The sequence below is a fragment of the Chionomys nivalis genome, chromosome 19, assembly GCF_950005125.1.
Source record: "Chionomys nivalis chromosome 19, mChiNiv1.1, whole genome shotgun sequence".
NCBI lineage: Eukaryota > Metazoa > Chordata > Mammalia > Rodentia > Cricetidae > Chionomys > Chionomys nivalis.
Window position 1 is genome coordinate 41,768,766 of NC_080104.1, and position 15,145 is coordinate 41,783,910.

The 15,145-nt window shown below is 47.6% G+C and overlaps 2 protein-coding genes across 3 annotated transcripts in view; one reads left to right on the forward strand and one right to left on the reverse strand.

Moving 5' to 3' along the window:
- Positions 1 to 756: 756 nt before the first annotated feature.
- On the forward strand, positions 757 to 4,300 carry Pcbd1 (pterin-4 alpha-carbinolamine dehydratase 1). The gene is made up of 4 exons (XM_057751592.1): positions 757 to 915; positions 2,728 to 2,859; positions 3,219 to 3,299; positions 4,174 to 4,300. Exons 1-4 carry the CDS (start codon positions 913 to 915, stop codon positions 4,270 to 4,272), a joined length of 315 nt encoding a protein of 104 aa, XP_057607575.1. The 5' UTR covers positions 757 to 912; the 3' UTR covers positions 4,273 to 4,300.
- Positions 4,301 to 6,589: 2,289 nt separating this feature from the next.
- Positions 6,590 to 15,145, reverse strand: part of Sgpl1 (sphingosine-1-phosphate lyase 1) — a 49,602-nt gene continuing 41,046 nt past the window's right edge. For both annotated transcript variants that reach the window (XM_057751823.1, XM_057751824.1), the window contains exons 9-15: positions 14,808 to 14,913; positions 14,078 to 14,176; positions 13,152 to 13,301; positions 10,908 to 11,146; positions 10,400 to 10,546; positions 9,394 to 9,514; positions 6,590 to 8,958 (exon numbers count right to left, since the gene is read on the reverse strand). In XM_057751823.1, the coding sequence (XP_057607806.1) occupies positions 8,818 to 8,958; positions 9,394 to 9,514; positions 10,400 to 10,546; positions 10,908 to 11,146; positions 13,152 to 13,301; positions 14,078 to 14,176; positions 14,808 to 14,913 (1,003 nt within the window). In that variant the 3' untranslated portion in view covers positions 6,590 to 8,817. The remainder of the gene's footprint in view (positions 8,959 to 9,393; positions 9,515 to 10,399; positions 10,547 to 10,907; positions 11,147 to 13,151; positions 13,302 to 14,077; positions 14,177 to 14,807; positions 14,914 to 15,145) is intronic.

The following is a 15,145-nucleotide window of genomic DNA, read 5'->3' on the forward strand; positions in this document are numbered from 1 at the left end:
CCTGAATTTGCCTCCCAGCACCCCATCAGGCAGCTCACGACAGCATGTAACTCCAGTTCCAGGGGATCCCTTCTCCATTTGACCTCCATGACACCAACATGCATGCTGTGCACATAAACTCATGTGCATGCACACACACACACATACATACACACATACAAACAAATAAATAAATCTTTCTGAAAATTAAAACAGTAGAATGCAGAACAAGGTGATTGTATTCAATATGGACACACTAGCAAAAGAAACTAAGTCCAGGATCCTCCAAGTCCATCTCCTGCTACAAGGCTCAGATTTGAATAGAGAGCAAGGGGGAATGCCTAGCTAAGCAGTTGCAGCCAAGGTGTGGTCACCTTCAAGGTGGTCTGGCAAGTTGCCAGAATGGTGTGACATCTTTCCAGTAGACAACTTTCTCTTCTGGCTGGCACCAGATCCCAGCCTTTTCCTTCTCCTAACATGAGACTCCTAGAGAAATTTCGATTTCTTAGGGTTGTTTCAACAGCCCGACAACACAGGGGAAGGACACAGTGTCTCCCTTTAGATATCTTCTCTCCTGTCAGGACAGTTATAATGGTGAACTTGATGTATATGCAATTCCGTATGTGTCACATTTACCTGGGTGGCTTTTGTCGTTGTCGTTGTTAATATACCAATAGGTCAGGCAGTCTGGCACTCAGAGTCCACCAGCAGACAGGCAGCAGAGCGAGGAACCAAAGCCTTTGCCCTGGAGCCCATCACACAGCCATGCTCACAGAGCACAGGGCATAGAAAACGCTGGAAGGGCGGGGAGCAAGGAGGACCCACGTTAATTATTACCAGGCGGCGGCCGGATCTCTGCTCCGCCCCCGCGGGTGGCCTCCTGCCTGCCGGCTGCCTCTCCCTCTCTGCCGCCACCTGCTACCAGCACTGGACATGGTAAGCGCAGGACGTATGGCGAACCCTGAGCGGGGATCGGGAAGTCGGGCTAGGGCTCTGATGTTGAGGGTGCGGGCAACGCCATTGCGCTGGGCTAGGGTCACCTTGCCGCCCTCGGGGGCGCTGGGGTGCAGATATGGGAGTTGGCGGTGGTGGCGGGCCTGGAGAGACCAAGCTTGGCCTGTCTCGACTCCAGGCCGCCTGCTGGCGGGCTCCGGCGGGGTGTGGCAGGAAGGCGGGTCTCCGTGGCGTGGTTCTGGCCCTACAGGCTAGCTGGTCCCTTGGGGTGCTGAATCTGACGGGGCTCAGTTCTCTCGGCACCCTAGTGCTGTTCCCGGTCTTGCGCCCCGCCCAAGCACCTAGCTGGGATTCTGTGTCCCACCTTCGTGGGTCAGGATCTTAGGTCCTTTGGAAAGGGGTGCCCCTGGAGCTGCTAGACTCTGAAACTCTTACCAAACAGCGCAGTTCTCTGCACCTTTGGAGCAGTCGGGGGGATTGGAAGCTGTTTTGGCAGCTGTGGCCTGGGAAGGGTCACTAGGAACCAAAGACACAGGCTTGGATAATCAGTAATCCCTGGGCCCATGCTGCCAAAGGCCGACAGAGCTTTGCTAAGCAAACAAGGCCCTTACCCCTCTGACCCCAGAGTGCAGAGCGTTGTCATTCTAAGACTAGGGGGTTCTGGAAAACTCTAAAGAGAAGGTACCATCCCCCCACCCCACCCTGCACCTCCCAGCATCCCTCCGTTCACCTGTACCCACCACTCCTTTGGGAGTCAAGAAAAAAACAAAACATAAAACCAAAATAATAAACAACAACAACAAAAAAAACCACAGTGGGTTCTGGTTCCTGGTTGATATCTGGTTGCCTGGTTACAAGAGCCCAGCTCATCAGCCTGCTCTGGAAAGACTTCCCTATTACTAACCACAGTGCAGATCTCTGTTGCCTTCTCTACAGCCATCCCTTGTCAGTGAAGCAGGGTGATGAGGCAGAGCACAAACACCAGTGATGGCCTGTAGTTCCCAGGGCTGGTCTGTAGACCCCAGGGATAGTCTTTAGGCCCCAGTGCTGGTCTGTAGGCCCCAGTGCTGGCCTGGAACCTGTCACACAAGTCTTCTTACCCAAGGACGCACTTTTTAAATGTAGTTTGTACCTGTAATCCCAGAATTGTGGAGGCAGAGATAGATGGATCTCTGAGGCTCAATGACAGGGAGTTTAGCCTACTTGGTGAGAGACCTTGTCTAAATAAAGCAAAGAAAGTAGGGAGGAGGCTGGAGAGTTGATCCATGGTTAAGAACACTGGCTTCTATTCCAAAGGACCTGGATTCGGTTCCTGGCACTCATGTGACAGCTCACAACTGCATGTGATTCTGGTTCTGAGGTATTTGACACCTTCTTCTGGCCTCTTCAGGCACCAAAACGTGACGACAAAACACCTTCACACATAAAACAAAAATTTTAATGAATTTTTTTTATTAAACTAAAGGCAAATGATACCTGAAAATGGCATCTGAGATTGCCCTTTGACCTCCACACACACACGTGCACATACATGTACCCACCCACACACATACACCAAAACCAACCAACTGAAAAAAACCAAAACAAAAAGTACAGGACCCAAGAGTCTATCAATAAGCCAGCCCAGACCCCACCTTCTTGTGGGGCGCTTCCCTGCAAACCCAAAGGCCTGTGACTTGGAGTAGGGTGCTTGTATCCACAGCAGCCAGCCCGGCTAAATTCCTCTCAAAAGTCTGGGGCATGTTCTTGACCTATAAAAGGAAGGCCCTGGGGCCTCTGTTCTCCCTCTCCTAGGCTGGCAAGGCACACAGGCTGAGTGCTGAGGAGCGGGACCAGCTGCTGCCAAATCTGAGGGCTGTAGGATGGAATGAACTGGAAGGCCGAGATGCCATCTTCAAACAGTTTCATTTTAAAGACTTCAACCGGGTATGTGGTAGCAGAGGGGTACTAACCGGACCACATTCTGTGCTCATGCCATGTCCTACTAGCCAAGGGGAAATACATTTCCAAGTGGCCTGCAAAGAGAAGGGCCTTGGGCCCTGCCTTCCCGGAACTTGAAGTCCTTGGAGGAGGCAGTCCTCCAAAGGGTAGCAAGTGCATGTCCTTCCAAAGGCACTTTAATAACAGCAAAATACTGGCCAAAGCAACCGCCTGTGCTGTGTGCGCCACACTGGGGATGTGAGTAACACTAACACGGGCCTCGGAATGAGGGACAGGATGTCACAGGGGAGGTTAGAGCTCCAGAGGCCCTGCAAGAAGCTAAGCTATCCTCCTGTATCTATCAGGCTTTTGGCTTCATGACAAGAGTGGCCCTGCAGGCTGAGAAGCTGGACCACCACCCCGAGTGGTTTAACGTGTACAACAAGGTGAGCCTGCCCCCGTCCTAGAACCTCATCTTCCTGAAGGTTTGCTCTTGGACCTGACCCTGGGCCCTTCCTCACCACTTAGCTGATGCCCCTTCTGTCTGTCCCCTTCCTAGAGCCAACAGAGACTCCCCACAAGATAGCCCGTCTCAGTGCTGACAATAAGTGCAAAGTAAAATACCTTGAGCGATTGTGGTCAGACATTAGGAAGGGCACTGTTAATAGCACCAGCGGCTTTATTCTTGATGAAAGAACGAGAGAGAGAGCAGTAAGACGGAACTCAGTTGTCTCTCAGCAGATCAGACTGTCTTATGAACGTGCCAAGAGCGCTGCTGGACTGTCTATAAAAACATGAAGGATGTGTTTGGACGCCCACCTTCAGTTCTGATTTTAACTTTTGTCTTCAAAAAAAAAGTTTTTTGTTTTTTTTTTAACATTTGTTTAGTGTAGGGTGTGGGCACATATATGCTGTGCGTGTGGAAGCAAGCTGGCGACTTGTGGGAGTCTGTTCTCTCCTTCTCCTCTGTGGATCCCAGAGGTTGAACTCAGGTTGTCAGGCCTGTTGGCGAGTGTCTTTTCCCACTGAAGCTGGCCCCTGGCTTCCATTCTGTGAACTTTTTATCCTATTACTGAAATCATCATTATTTTGGGAAACTATCGAAGGAAAATGGCGTGTCAGCAGGTGTGCCCCTTAGAGCTGTCAGGAAAACAGTGAGCAGCTACTGTCTTCGGGAGTGACAAGTGGCCAGTTCCTATCCTCAGAACTGGCTATTGACCCTGCGGTCCCTGGTAGACCTGAGCGCACAGCTAGTGGCTCTGTTGCTCTTCCCGGGAGGGTGCTTGCCTGCCACTGAACTTCTGGTTTTCTCTCATTCAGGTCCACATCACCTTGAGCACCCACGAGTGTGCCGGTCTTTCAGAACGGGACATAAACCTGGCTAGCTTCATCGAACAAGTCGCTGTGTCTATGACATAGACCTGTCCTTTTTTAAAATTTCCTGGCGGGGGGGTGGAGGTGGGGGGGGGAATGGGGGTGACTGAACAGGAACCCAACGAGGCTGGCCATTGGTCCCTGCTGCTTGCAGCGAGCACCACCTCCACTTAGGGATGAGTCCCTGTGTAGGAAGATGTAGGTGTCAATGTCAGCAGTAAGAGCGGCAACCTTTGCCTGTGTCACTCTCCTCACTGGGGGCTCTGCCATGTTACACTACTTTGAATAAGGTTTTCCTTCCTCCATGGGCTTCCCAGCAGCAGCAGTCTTCTTTCCAGGCTGTATTTTACTCCTTTTCTACCCTTTCTAGTTCACTGTCCAAGTAGCTGGGTTAAAGCATGACAAAGTTCAGTCTCAGACCCCAGAACTAAAACAACTCCCACTGTATCAGAGAAACATGTGCTTTGATGCCTCTAATAAAACCATGCTATCAATTGGTTCAGCTTCTGGAACCTTCTTTTCCACAGGCCACGACAAACTGAAATCAATTATAGATTTTGGGGGTTTTGGTTTGTATTTTTGAGACAGGGTTTCTCTGTGTAGCCTTGGCTGTTCTGAAACTCACTCTGTAGACCAGGCTGGCCTTAAACTCAGAGATTCACCTGCCTCTGCCTCCTGAGTGCTGGGATTAAAGGGGTGCGCCGCCACCACCCAGACATAATCATGCTTAGTTTTGAGGGATCTGTTCTGTTTTTTTTTTTTTTGTTTTGTTTTGTTTTTGTGACTCTGGGAATCAAACCCAGGGCTTTGCACATGGGCCAACAGGAATGATCCCACTAAGGTCACAAGCTTGTCACCAGCTAAAATGCAACTGAATAGAAACGCATACTTTGTTGGGCAGCCAGGTAGGATCGAGGTACTGAGGGAAAGGAGGGAGCACAGTACTTTACCTGCAGGCACATTATCATGAGGGGTTATCAGACAGAAAAACCATGAACTGTTACAAGATGAGGCATGAGCTAAGGGGACAAAGAAGTGACTAATGCTGACAAGGAAGGATGCCAGTTATACTCCAGAGACCGGAACTGCTGATGGTTCAGGAATAGGGCAATGTGTACACACAGCATGTGAACCTATATCTAGAAATGCAGTTTGCAACCATTATTTTCTTCCTTGTGCTATCATGGCTAATTTTGTATGAATGAACCTAGATATGCCCTGAGGTACCAGACATTTGACCAAATAGGATTCTGGCTGTGTTAGAGCAGAGGGGTTCTGGATGAGGTCATTAAGCTTTGAACTGGTCCTTAGTAAAGCAGATTGCTCTAATATAGGTAAGGTTTGTTCAGTCAGCTGAAGGCTCATCTAGAGCAAAAATGCTGCCTATCCTTCACATAGAACTCTGGACTCCTATTTGAGCTGGGATTATCAGTACTTGAGCTCTAAACTGGAACTGCTCCTCTAGCTAGCCAACGGGGCTACCATTATCACTGGAACCAGCTCCTTACCCAGTCCCCTCCTGTGTATACTTGTCATTCCCAATACACTTCCCAATTCACTGGCAAACATCAGAGTCCAACAGCAGATAGACTTCCAGTTCCGACGGCTTCTGCAATTCTCAGTCTTAGCAAAGGGCTTGCCTGCTGTTTACTCTACAGGGAAGCAAGGCGGTATATTAACGGGCTATCTGCTACTGGAGCAGTTAAGGACAGTTTACACAGGTCAGGTCCCTAGCTAGCAATTCACAAGAGTAGAAAATGCCTAGGTGACAAGATGGTAAGAATGGAGCAAAGCCCAATCTCATCTCCACCCAGTGCAGGTGAAGAAGCTCACCCCACTGAATCCTCACCTATGACCCCTGGCTTGCAGTCTAGTCAATCTAGGTAAGCTGGTCCCCCCAGGGCCAGAAGAGGCAGACGGTGATGTTGAGAAATGAGCGATCTGTCTGCACAGCTCACCATCAAGACCACCCAGTGCCATTATCCAGGAGTGTTACAGGCCCCAAAACCAAATGATGGGCTTTTGACTTGCCGGACAGAGCCACGTTGTACAGTTGGCGGGAGACCACCTAGATGGCTAATCTATCCAGTATGTTCTGGTATAAGTGGATGGAAAAAGAGGTCAGGGCCATGGCACCAGGGAATTAAAGGCCAAGATTATAGACCTCTCTGGACAGACATAACCAGTTCCTGAGGCAACTGAACTCCCTGAAGATTCAGGCACGATGGACACGGCTGCAGGTATGTCATAACTTTACCTCCAAGGTTGGGGTGTGGGGGATGAAATGGGGAACTGCTTTCCTGTTCAGCAACTGCTGAATTGTGGTCTGTATAAAATGAATGCAACCATCCAAAGATTAATAGTTTGGGATATTTAATTATTAAACTGTTTAAGAGTTATTGCTGCAGTCAGGAAAGGGCATGGAGATGATGGGAAGGTTAGAGAAGACGAGACAGTTTTCAAAGATGCAAGTACCATTTCCGGGTATAAAACTGGTAATATTAAAAGTGACATGGCAGTATATTCACAGTACTACCTACATCTAATACAGAAACAAGACAGTACGGTGTTTGCAGAAGCTACTGTGGCACCTACTAAGCCACATGATACTAGACACCCCACCCACCCCTGACACCGGCTAGGCATGGCATGCACACACAAAGACACACACAATGACAGCCTGAAGTCACACTAAAGTTCCTAATCATAAAGTAGCTACAGCAGGTCCCTCTGAAAAACACCATCACCCATACCAACACTGTCACAAAGGAAGGGAGCAGATCAGTTCCTGGGTCCTCTGAGACTATGGGGGACCTGTTTCTCCATTTTAGGCACTGGCAAGCCAGTGGTGCCTGCTGGGTGATCCCTGGACCTCTCTAGCATGATGCACTGTAGACCCAGAGATGAGTCTTGCATAGCTCTAACCACTGGAAGTGCTCAGGAACTCAGCCTCTTTCTGACACATGCGAGCATCAAGCATCCCTGAAGCCCACAGTGCACTATAGAGCACACAGGAGGGAAGTGGACATACATACTCGCTATGCAATGAGACGGCTAGTAACAGGTCTGGGGTCAGAATAGTGCCGAGGATCACTTCCCAAGGAAGGTGAGGAAGAGCCTGGTAGTTTGGCTCTCTCACAGCCAGCAATATTCAGGAATCCCTGAGAAGGGCAGGGAACAGAGAAAGGCTCCTGTTGACTTGTCCTACACACAGACACACCTCAAAGACTGGTCCATTTCTGCCAGGAACTGGGTGATGAGTAAGTTTACTACTCACTGCTTGGGAGAAAGGCACATGGTATGATCATCGGAGGAGGACAGGGGCTCGAACTAGATCAGAGGCCCCATCCCTAAAAGGGAGAACCAAGTGGGAAGCTGGCATAGGGGTTGGTTCCGACCCTGTATCACCCTGGGCAATCAAGTCTTGTGAAGGAATCCCAGGCCCTAGGTGTAATGGCTGCAGCCATGCCTTTCTACTCCAAAATGCCTCTCTTGTCCTATGCAGCTTCCTTTTAGCAGGGGCTGAGGAACACCCAGTACCTGAAGCTAAAATGCCATCGTACCTTTGGAAGCTGAATCGGGGAAGAGGCAGGAAGAACACACTGATAGAGAAAGGGTCCCCTGTACTCACACCACTGAGCAAAGTCAAGGACACTTGGGGAGTATTTCCTTCAATAAAAACAGGTTCTCATTACATGATAGATTAAGGCAATGAGGAAGGGGAAGACCCCACCCACATGTGTGCATAGGTGTTTGCCTACACTGCTACTCAAGAAAATATGGGAAAGGGTCTGGTTTCAGCTCATCAGGCCCGGGAGAGGGCTCAGGAGTGATCTACCCCTATCCACAGGCAGCACCACAGCCAAAAGGCCCTGGAGTCTCTGAAAACACCTTCCTTTCCTACCCTACAGTATAGAAGGAACATGGGGAAGTATCACTGCCAACAGGCTTCTCCACTGATGGTAGCAACCAAGGTCATCCACAGAAGACAAAGGAGCACTTCAAACCCTGCTAAGGGACCGTGCTCCAGTTATGCAAAAAAAGAGGTCAATGACCTGGCCAACCTGTGCTTGGAAAAGTAAAACGAGTTGCAATGAAAGTGATCCTGAGAGTCAAGTGACATCTCCTGAAGCAGAGGCTGAAATAACCTCCTGCTTGGGACATGGAAATACCCACCGGGGAACACAGTACATAAATGTCTCCTGCCTGAGAGCCAAACCATCGGACTGAGGCAGCAAAGGCACCCTCTTGCTATCTCACACTTTCCCTAGGAAATCAGGACAGGTCAGAGCCACCATACAATGATTAAGTGAAGATGATGCTAAAGGTGTCAGAGGGGAATATGGTTAAAACAATTTTTAGGGTAACATTTATAACAGGGCAGACTCATTGCGCAGTGGAATCCTTCAGGGTCTTCAAATTAAAAGCCACAAAAGGAAACAAAAGGAGTCCTGAGGCTGAAGCTATCTTATGGTTTATCGTATTGTGCTCTCAGGAGCAGGTCCAGACGTCAAGTTGTGTGTGGTCTGTTCCAAATGTCAAGAACCTTCTGAAGGCCTGAAGCTCCATGGAATTATCAAGGATCAAAGTTCAGCGGGGCTTTGGAGAACCATTCATCTGGCTGCCCTGAGTCACAGGGTCGGTACTGTAAAGGCTGTCCAAGAAGACGGAGGATATTTCTGCAACCAGATTCCGGTCAATGGTTGCCTGGGCCATGCCGTAAATGGCACCCTGTAAATCCAACCAAGGACATATTATTAGTGACATAAGTATGGCTGTCATTCATATGCACCTAGCTCCGCTTCCTAGCCCAGCCATCCTATCTTTCCATCAGAAAAGCAGCTGCCATGGGATATTTTTCACAGGTACTTTCCAGCCTGGCTTTCCAAATAAAGGAACTACTCTATGGGGTTTACTGTTTGGGGGCGGGGGAGTGCTCGTTGTCTTTACAGACAGGACAAGAGCCCTGGCTTCCGTTCAGCAGCTTCTGCTTTCCATCCCATCTGAGATACCCAACAAGAAGAAGCAGGACCAGCAGCAACACTAACTGTTGAGGAGAGCTGTGCACTTTGAGCTGAGGCAGAAACAGCCTCAGAAGAGTCTGATCACTTCAGGTTCCCACACAACCCCCAATACTTCTAAGTGGGGATGCCCTGGTATCCTTACCATTCCTGTGGTCTTAGCTTTAGGATTCTTCATGATTTGTGTGACCGATTCCCGAATATCCTTTAGGAACTGGATTGCCACCCGCTTCCGAGTGTGAACTAACGTGATGCAGAAGTGGATGCTATGGGAGAAGAGAGGGCGTGAGAGGGACAGACTGAAAAGAAAGACACCCCACAATAAAGCCACCCCAGGGGAGGGATGCACTGGAGTACTACTGCTCTCAAATCTGTGGGTTTTTTAAGTGAGAAAATTAGGGTTTTCCAGCATGACTAAGAACCACTTTAACAAAATGAACACAGCTGGTTATTCTGTCTTGTCCCCATCCCATAAACAGTCAGTGATGGCTCCGTAAATCACGTGTGTGAGCAATGATGGGTACTAGGTTTTCATCTTAGAGGGTAGGCCCTGATGGAGAGAGAAGCATAGAGCTGAGTCTTAAAGGGCTTCAATGCTCTTATGAAACCCTAACTCATGGCTAGGTGGTGGTGGTGGCGCACGCCTTTAATTCCAGCACTTGGGAGGCAAAGGCAGGTGGAGCTCTGTGAGTTCAAGGCCAGCCTGGTCTACAAGAGCTAGTTCCAGGACACGCTCCAAAGTCATAGAGAAACCCTATCTCGAGAGAGAGGAAAAAAAACAAAAACAAAAAAAAAACCCTAACTCACTTAGAGAAAAATGTGGTCGGTGATGACTGTGACCTGGAGAAGGCAGGCTGTAGACAGGAGTACAAACAAACCTTAGAGAAGTGAGCTGACAGCTATGGACAAGATGGATCACAGACTACAGAGGCCAGAGAAAGAACAGAGAGCCTTACAAGTGACAACTTGTCTCAGTAGGCTGGCAGTCAGTTCTACTTGAACAAGCAAAGCATTTTGTTCCTTATGTCTACGAACTCCAGTTGCTACCAATGTGTTGGGTTCTAGAAAGTGAACTCTGTATATCGTGTTACCTTTATGACTCAGCTCTTAAGGTCATGAAGTGAAAGGAGGAACAGAGGCGTTAAGCATACCTTTTGGGGAACTGCAAGTAGTTAAAATTCCACCCCTTCGCAGACATCATATTAGATAGTCGGTAGATGTCAAAATCATGGGAACCCAGAGCAATAACTGACACTTGAGGATCCCCCAAAATGAAGATGCCTTTGATGTTTTCCAATCTAAAAATAAGCAAATGAGAAAGAAATTGAGCCATATCCACTCCTCTGGTCCTTATCTCAGTTGATGAACACAGGTTACCCTCTGGGACTTTACAGTCTCGTCTTCTACACCAGAGGCCAGGCTGGGATGGGTGATTCTTACGGAGATCAAAATCCCAGAAGACCTAACCTCTGTCCAGAACCATCGGCTTCTCCCAGTCTACCCCACTCCCAAGTCATAGCACAGAATGCAATGCAAGTGTCTCCTCCCCGAGCACCATTTGGTAAGGGGCTGGAAAGGGTGTGCTACCAAGTACAGAGATGCCTTTGGCCAACTAGGAGAAAGCAAGAGACAAAGCAGAACCCCGTTTTCCACACATACTCTGACTTGAGGAAGCGAGCAGTTTTGATGATCTGTTTGGTAGCTTCAACATAGCCGTTCTCACCAAAGTGCATCAAGGTAGCCCAACAGGACGCAATGATGCCACCAGGCCGTGAGCCAGCCATGCTTGGAGATGCGTAGATGCCACCTTGCCAATCTGCACCAACAAAGAACTGGTACTTCCTATACTTCTCGTCAGAGTACAACACCACTGATGAACCTTTGGGAGCATATCCATACTGAGGGGAGAAGCAAAGAGGTCAGAGTGTGGTGGTACCTGGCAACTCTGTCCACACGACCACACATAGTAAAGCCTGCTTTCTTACAGGAGTTCCCATTTGGGTAAGGTTCAGATTTAACAGAGTTAATAGGCAGAAGGAACTCGGGGGATGGGTTCCATGTTCTCTTTGTCAGGGATGAGGAATCTGAGATCCAACAAAAAATGAAGACTAGGTTTCCTCTGTCTCTCACTCAGCTGTTGGCTTTCCTTACTTAAAATTCTTTCTCTGGGAAGCTGAGCACAGTGGACACACAGTTCTAGCACTTCGAGGTGGAGGGGAGGATCAGGAATTCACGCTGTCTCTGGCTACATAGTGAATTTCAAGCCAGCCTGAGCTATATAAATACCTTGCCTTAAAGAGAAAACAAAAACTTTCTCTGGAATAACAAGTCAGTATGAAAATAAGGATAAATTTTTCCTAGTAAAAACCAGGAAAAAGAAAACTCAAGTCACTTGGAGGCTCAAATTACTATCTGATCTGATTCCTATTCTATGGCTCAACATTACACTTCTTTTTAAGAATGTACTGAGTCAGGCAGTAGTGGTGCATGCCTTCAGCATGAGAGGCAGAGGCAAGTGGATGGGTGGATCTCCATGAGTTTGAGGCTAGCTTGGTCTACAGAGTGAGTTCCAGAACAGCCAAGGCTATTACACAGAGAAGTCCTATCTTGAAGAAAAAAAAAAAAAAGAATATATTGGTGGTCCAAAAGCAAAACAACCTATTCCATCTTTTTTTTAAATATTTATTATGTATACAATATTCTGTCTGTGTGTATACTTGCAGGCCAGAAGAGGGCACCACACACCATTACAGATGGTTGTGAGCCACCATGTGGTTGCTGGGATTGAACTCGGGACCTTTAGAAGAGCAGGCAATGCTCTTAACCTCTGAGCCATCTCTCCAGCCCCAACCTATTCCATCTTGCAATACACTGTGTGACTCCATTCCACCTAGAGAACTCTTACCACAGCTAATACAAGTTTCATTCCGGACCCACATAGCAAATGGACAGACGGACAGTAAAAGGGGAAAGAACACAAGAGTTGTCCGGGTAGACAACTGTAACTAAAATTGTATTATAGATCATTCAGAGTCTGAAAAACAAGTCTTCCCTATGATCTAGTTTAAAACAAGCTCCGGCAACATAATCAAAACAAGGTACACATCCCTGAAGCCATTAATATTTCTTTTCCATATCTGGATAAACTTTCAAGAGTTGACAACCAAGATGGAATTCACTTCAGTCTACCAAAGGTGGCGAGCACCGACTGCTCCTGAACACACGGGCTTCTTTTTTAAAAGGACTCTGCTATTAGCACATTGTCACTTAAGCTCAGGAACTCCAATATCAATCCTCACCACCTTCAATAGTCTGTTGGTATACAGGGAAATCCTCGCAGTATGAGCAAAGGCAAGAGCTCCTTTTCTCCGTGAGCTGTCCCCTCCACATTGTAACCACTACCTGACAGCTAACCTGATGACAGACAAGAGTCAGACTTTATTTCATAGTTGGTATGTGTGGTAGTTTGAATGAAAATGGCCCCATAGGCTCATAGGGACTGGCACTATTAGGAGGTGTGGCCTTTTTGGAGCAGGTGTGGTACTACTGCAGGAAGCGTGTTAGTGAGGGTGGGGGTTGAGATCTCAGATCCTCAAGCCAGGACTAGTGTGACAGATACAGATGTAGAACTCTCCGCGACCTCTCCAGCATCATGGCTGGCTGCACGCCACCATGCTTCTCGCCATGATGATAACAGACTAAACCTCTGAATTGTAAGTCAACCCCAATTTGATGTTTTCCTTTATAAGAGTTGCCATTGCCATGGTCGTGGTGTCTCTTCACATCAAAAGACACCCTAAGACCGTATATGTGTGTGGGGAGACTAATGTTTCATTCAACTCCTTTTGTGGAGAACCAGCTAAACTCACCAACTGCCAGCGGTTGGCCACTTCCTTAACTCACCTTATGAGTATCTGCTGAGATGCTGGTCACACCTTTCACCCGGAAATCAAACTGTTTCTTTAGTGGGTACCCTGCTTTCTCCATGAAGACAATGAGGAAGCCCCCCAGACAAGCATCCACATGAAAAGGTATTTTGTATTTGAGAGCCAGCTAGTTAAAAAAGAACATAGGAGATTTATACATAAACCCTTAGCAGGATATGAGTGGAAAGATAGGCTACTCTGAACTATACCCCATAGGTGTTAAGTGGCTACCTGTACATTTATTTGAAGAGAGGGTCTCATGTACTCCAGCCTGGCCTTGAACATATTTAGCCCATGGAAGACCCTTCTGCCTCAGATGACCATGCCCAATTTCATGGGGTGCTGAAAATCAAAACCAGGACTTGGTGCTGGCCTGGAGTACACTCTACCAACTGATCCTCAATCCCAAACCCCAAAGAGTTATTTTTAACATTTTTAAATGAAGTTTATTTTTCATGTATATTTAGTCTTCAAAAGAATCCATCTGAAATGTACTGCATGTACTTTGTATTTAAATATGCCTTGACCTCAAGCTCCCCTACCCCGTCATGTAAGAAATAGCAGAACTCTGATTTAATGGCTTCTGGGGGAGGGGGGTTTTACTTCAGTCCTAAGTGGTGGGCATGTTCCTAATGGCAGACTACTTCCTGGTAGGAATCTAAGCATCTATTTCAAAATACCTGGCTTACAGGCAGCCTGGGTCACGTACTATCCTTTTCCCAACCAAGATGCCAGTGACTTTAAGAGGTTCCCAAAAGAGGTGCAGGGGCCTGCTTGCCTTAGGATTGATGAATGCTAGCAATCTCTGCTATGTTCAAACCTAAAAATCAAAACTCCTTCTCTTCACATAACCCTGTACATCGCATCTATCTTAAGTATTCATCTGCATAGCCTGTTTCTCACCTTGGCCACTTCAGGAATAGGATCGATCACACCATGAGGAAACTGTGGGGCAGAACACACCAGCATAGCTGTGTTCCGGGAGATGGCTCTTCTCATTGCCTAGGGATTGAAGGTTTAAGAGAAATAAGAATCTTAGTCACAGCTGCTCATGTCTTTTGCCGTAAGGACAATATAGACTACTGGCTCAGAGTCGAGGTTCACAAGTCCCTCCTCTGTCTCTGCACCCTGGGAAGACTGCCTTCTGCTATGAGGGGTGCACACAAGTCCACATGGAAACACTACCTGACAGCAATGCAACCGCTATGGAAATAGAAACAACACTGAGCTAGGAGGCAAAGGAGGCAACTGTACCAGACCCAAAATTTACCAATGAAGATTTAGTAAAAACTTGATTTAACCTTGCAACCTACAAATTCCAATAATGGAACAGCTTTGATAAATGAAAAGTTCCTCTACACATATGTGAGACATAAAAACATGTTCAGGTCCGTGAAAGCGGGTGTTGGGGCCAAGTACATCCATGCTCATTTCATGAATAAAGAAAAGAAAGTAAAGGGGTTACAAGTAAAATTGGGTTCTACACCATCAGGGACCAGATCATCCACCTGTTAGCACTAGAAATCTGGCTGTGTGTCACACTGTCAGTCTAGTTTCTGCTCTATTTGCTCTACTCTGAGCAGGGGAGTCCGTCTGTGTGACACTCTGCCCCTTGAACCTTCAGAGGACTCACCCGCACATTCACTTCCATGTTCTTGTCCACTGCAACACGTACAATCTTCATTCCAAAATAATGAGCTGCTTTGTCAAATGCAGCATGGGCACTCTCAGGAGCCACACTAGGCGAAGGGGGGAAGGGACAGAGAAATGTAGAGCACAGCAGGATCCAGCAGAACACCGCAGCAACTTAAGTAACCAGGTCAAACGTCTGATTAATTTCACTCACACTATTATGTTTATACTTTCTTGGTATAAACAAAAAAAAGTTGGTATTGATTTTCTGCAGACAATTTCTTTCTACTATTTAGGACATTATTTTGGCAACAGGAAATCTCAGAACACAAAAGGACA

Coding starts and splice junctions, on each gene's coding strand:
- Pcbd1 (XM_057751592.1), top strand. Junction 2,860..3,218: donor ATTTTAAAGACTTCAACCGG/GTATGTGGTAGC, acceptor TGTATCTATCAG/GCTTTTGGCTTCATGACAAG. Junction 3,300..4,173: donor GGTTTAACGTGTACAACAAG/GTGAGCCTGCCC, acceptor TCTCTCATTCAG/GTCCACATCACCTTGAGCAC.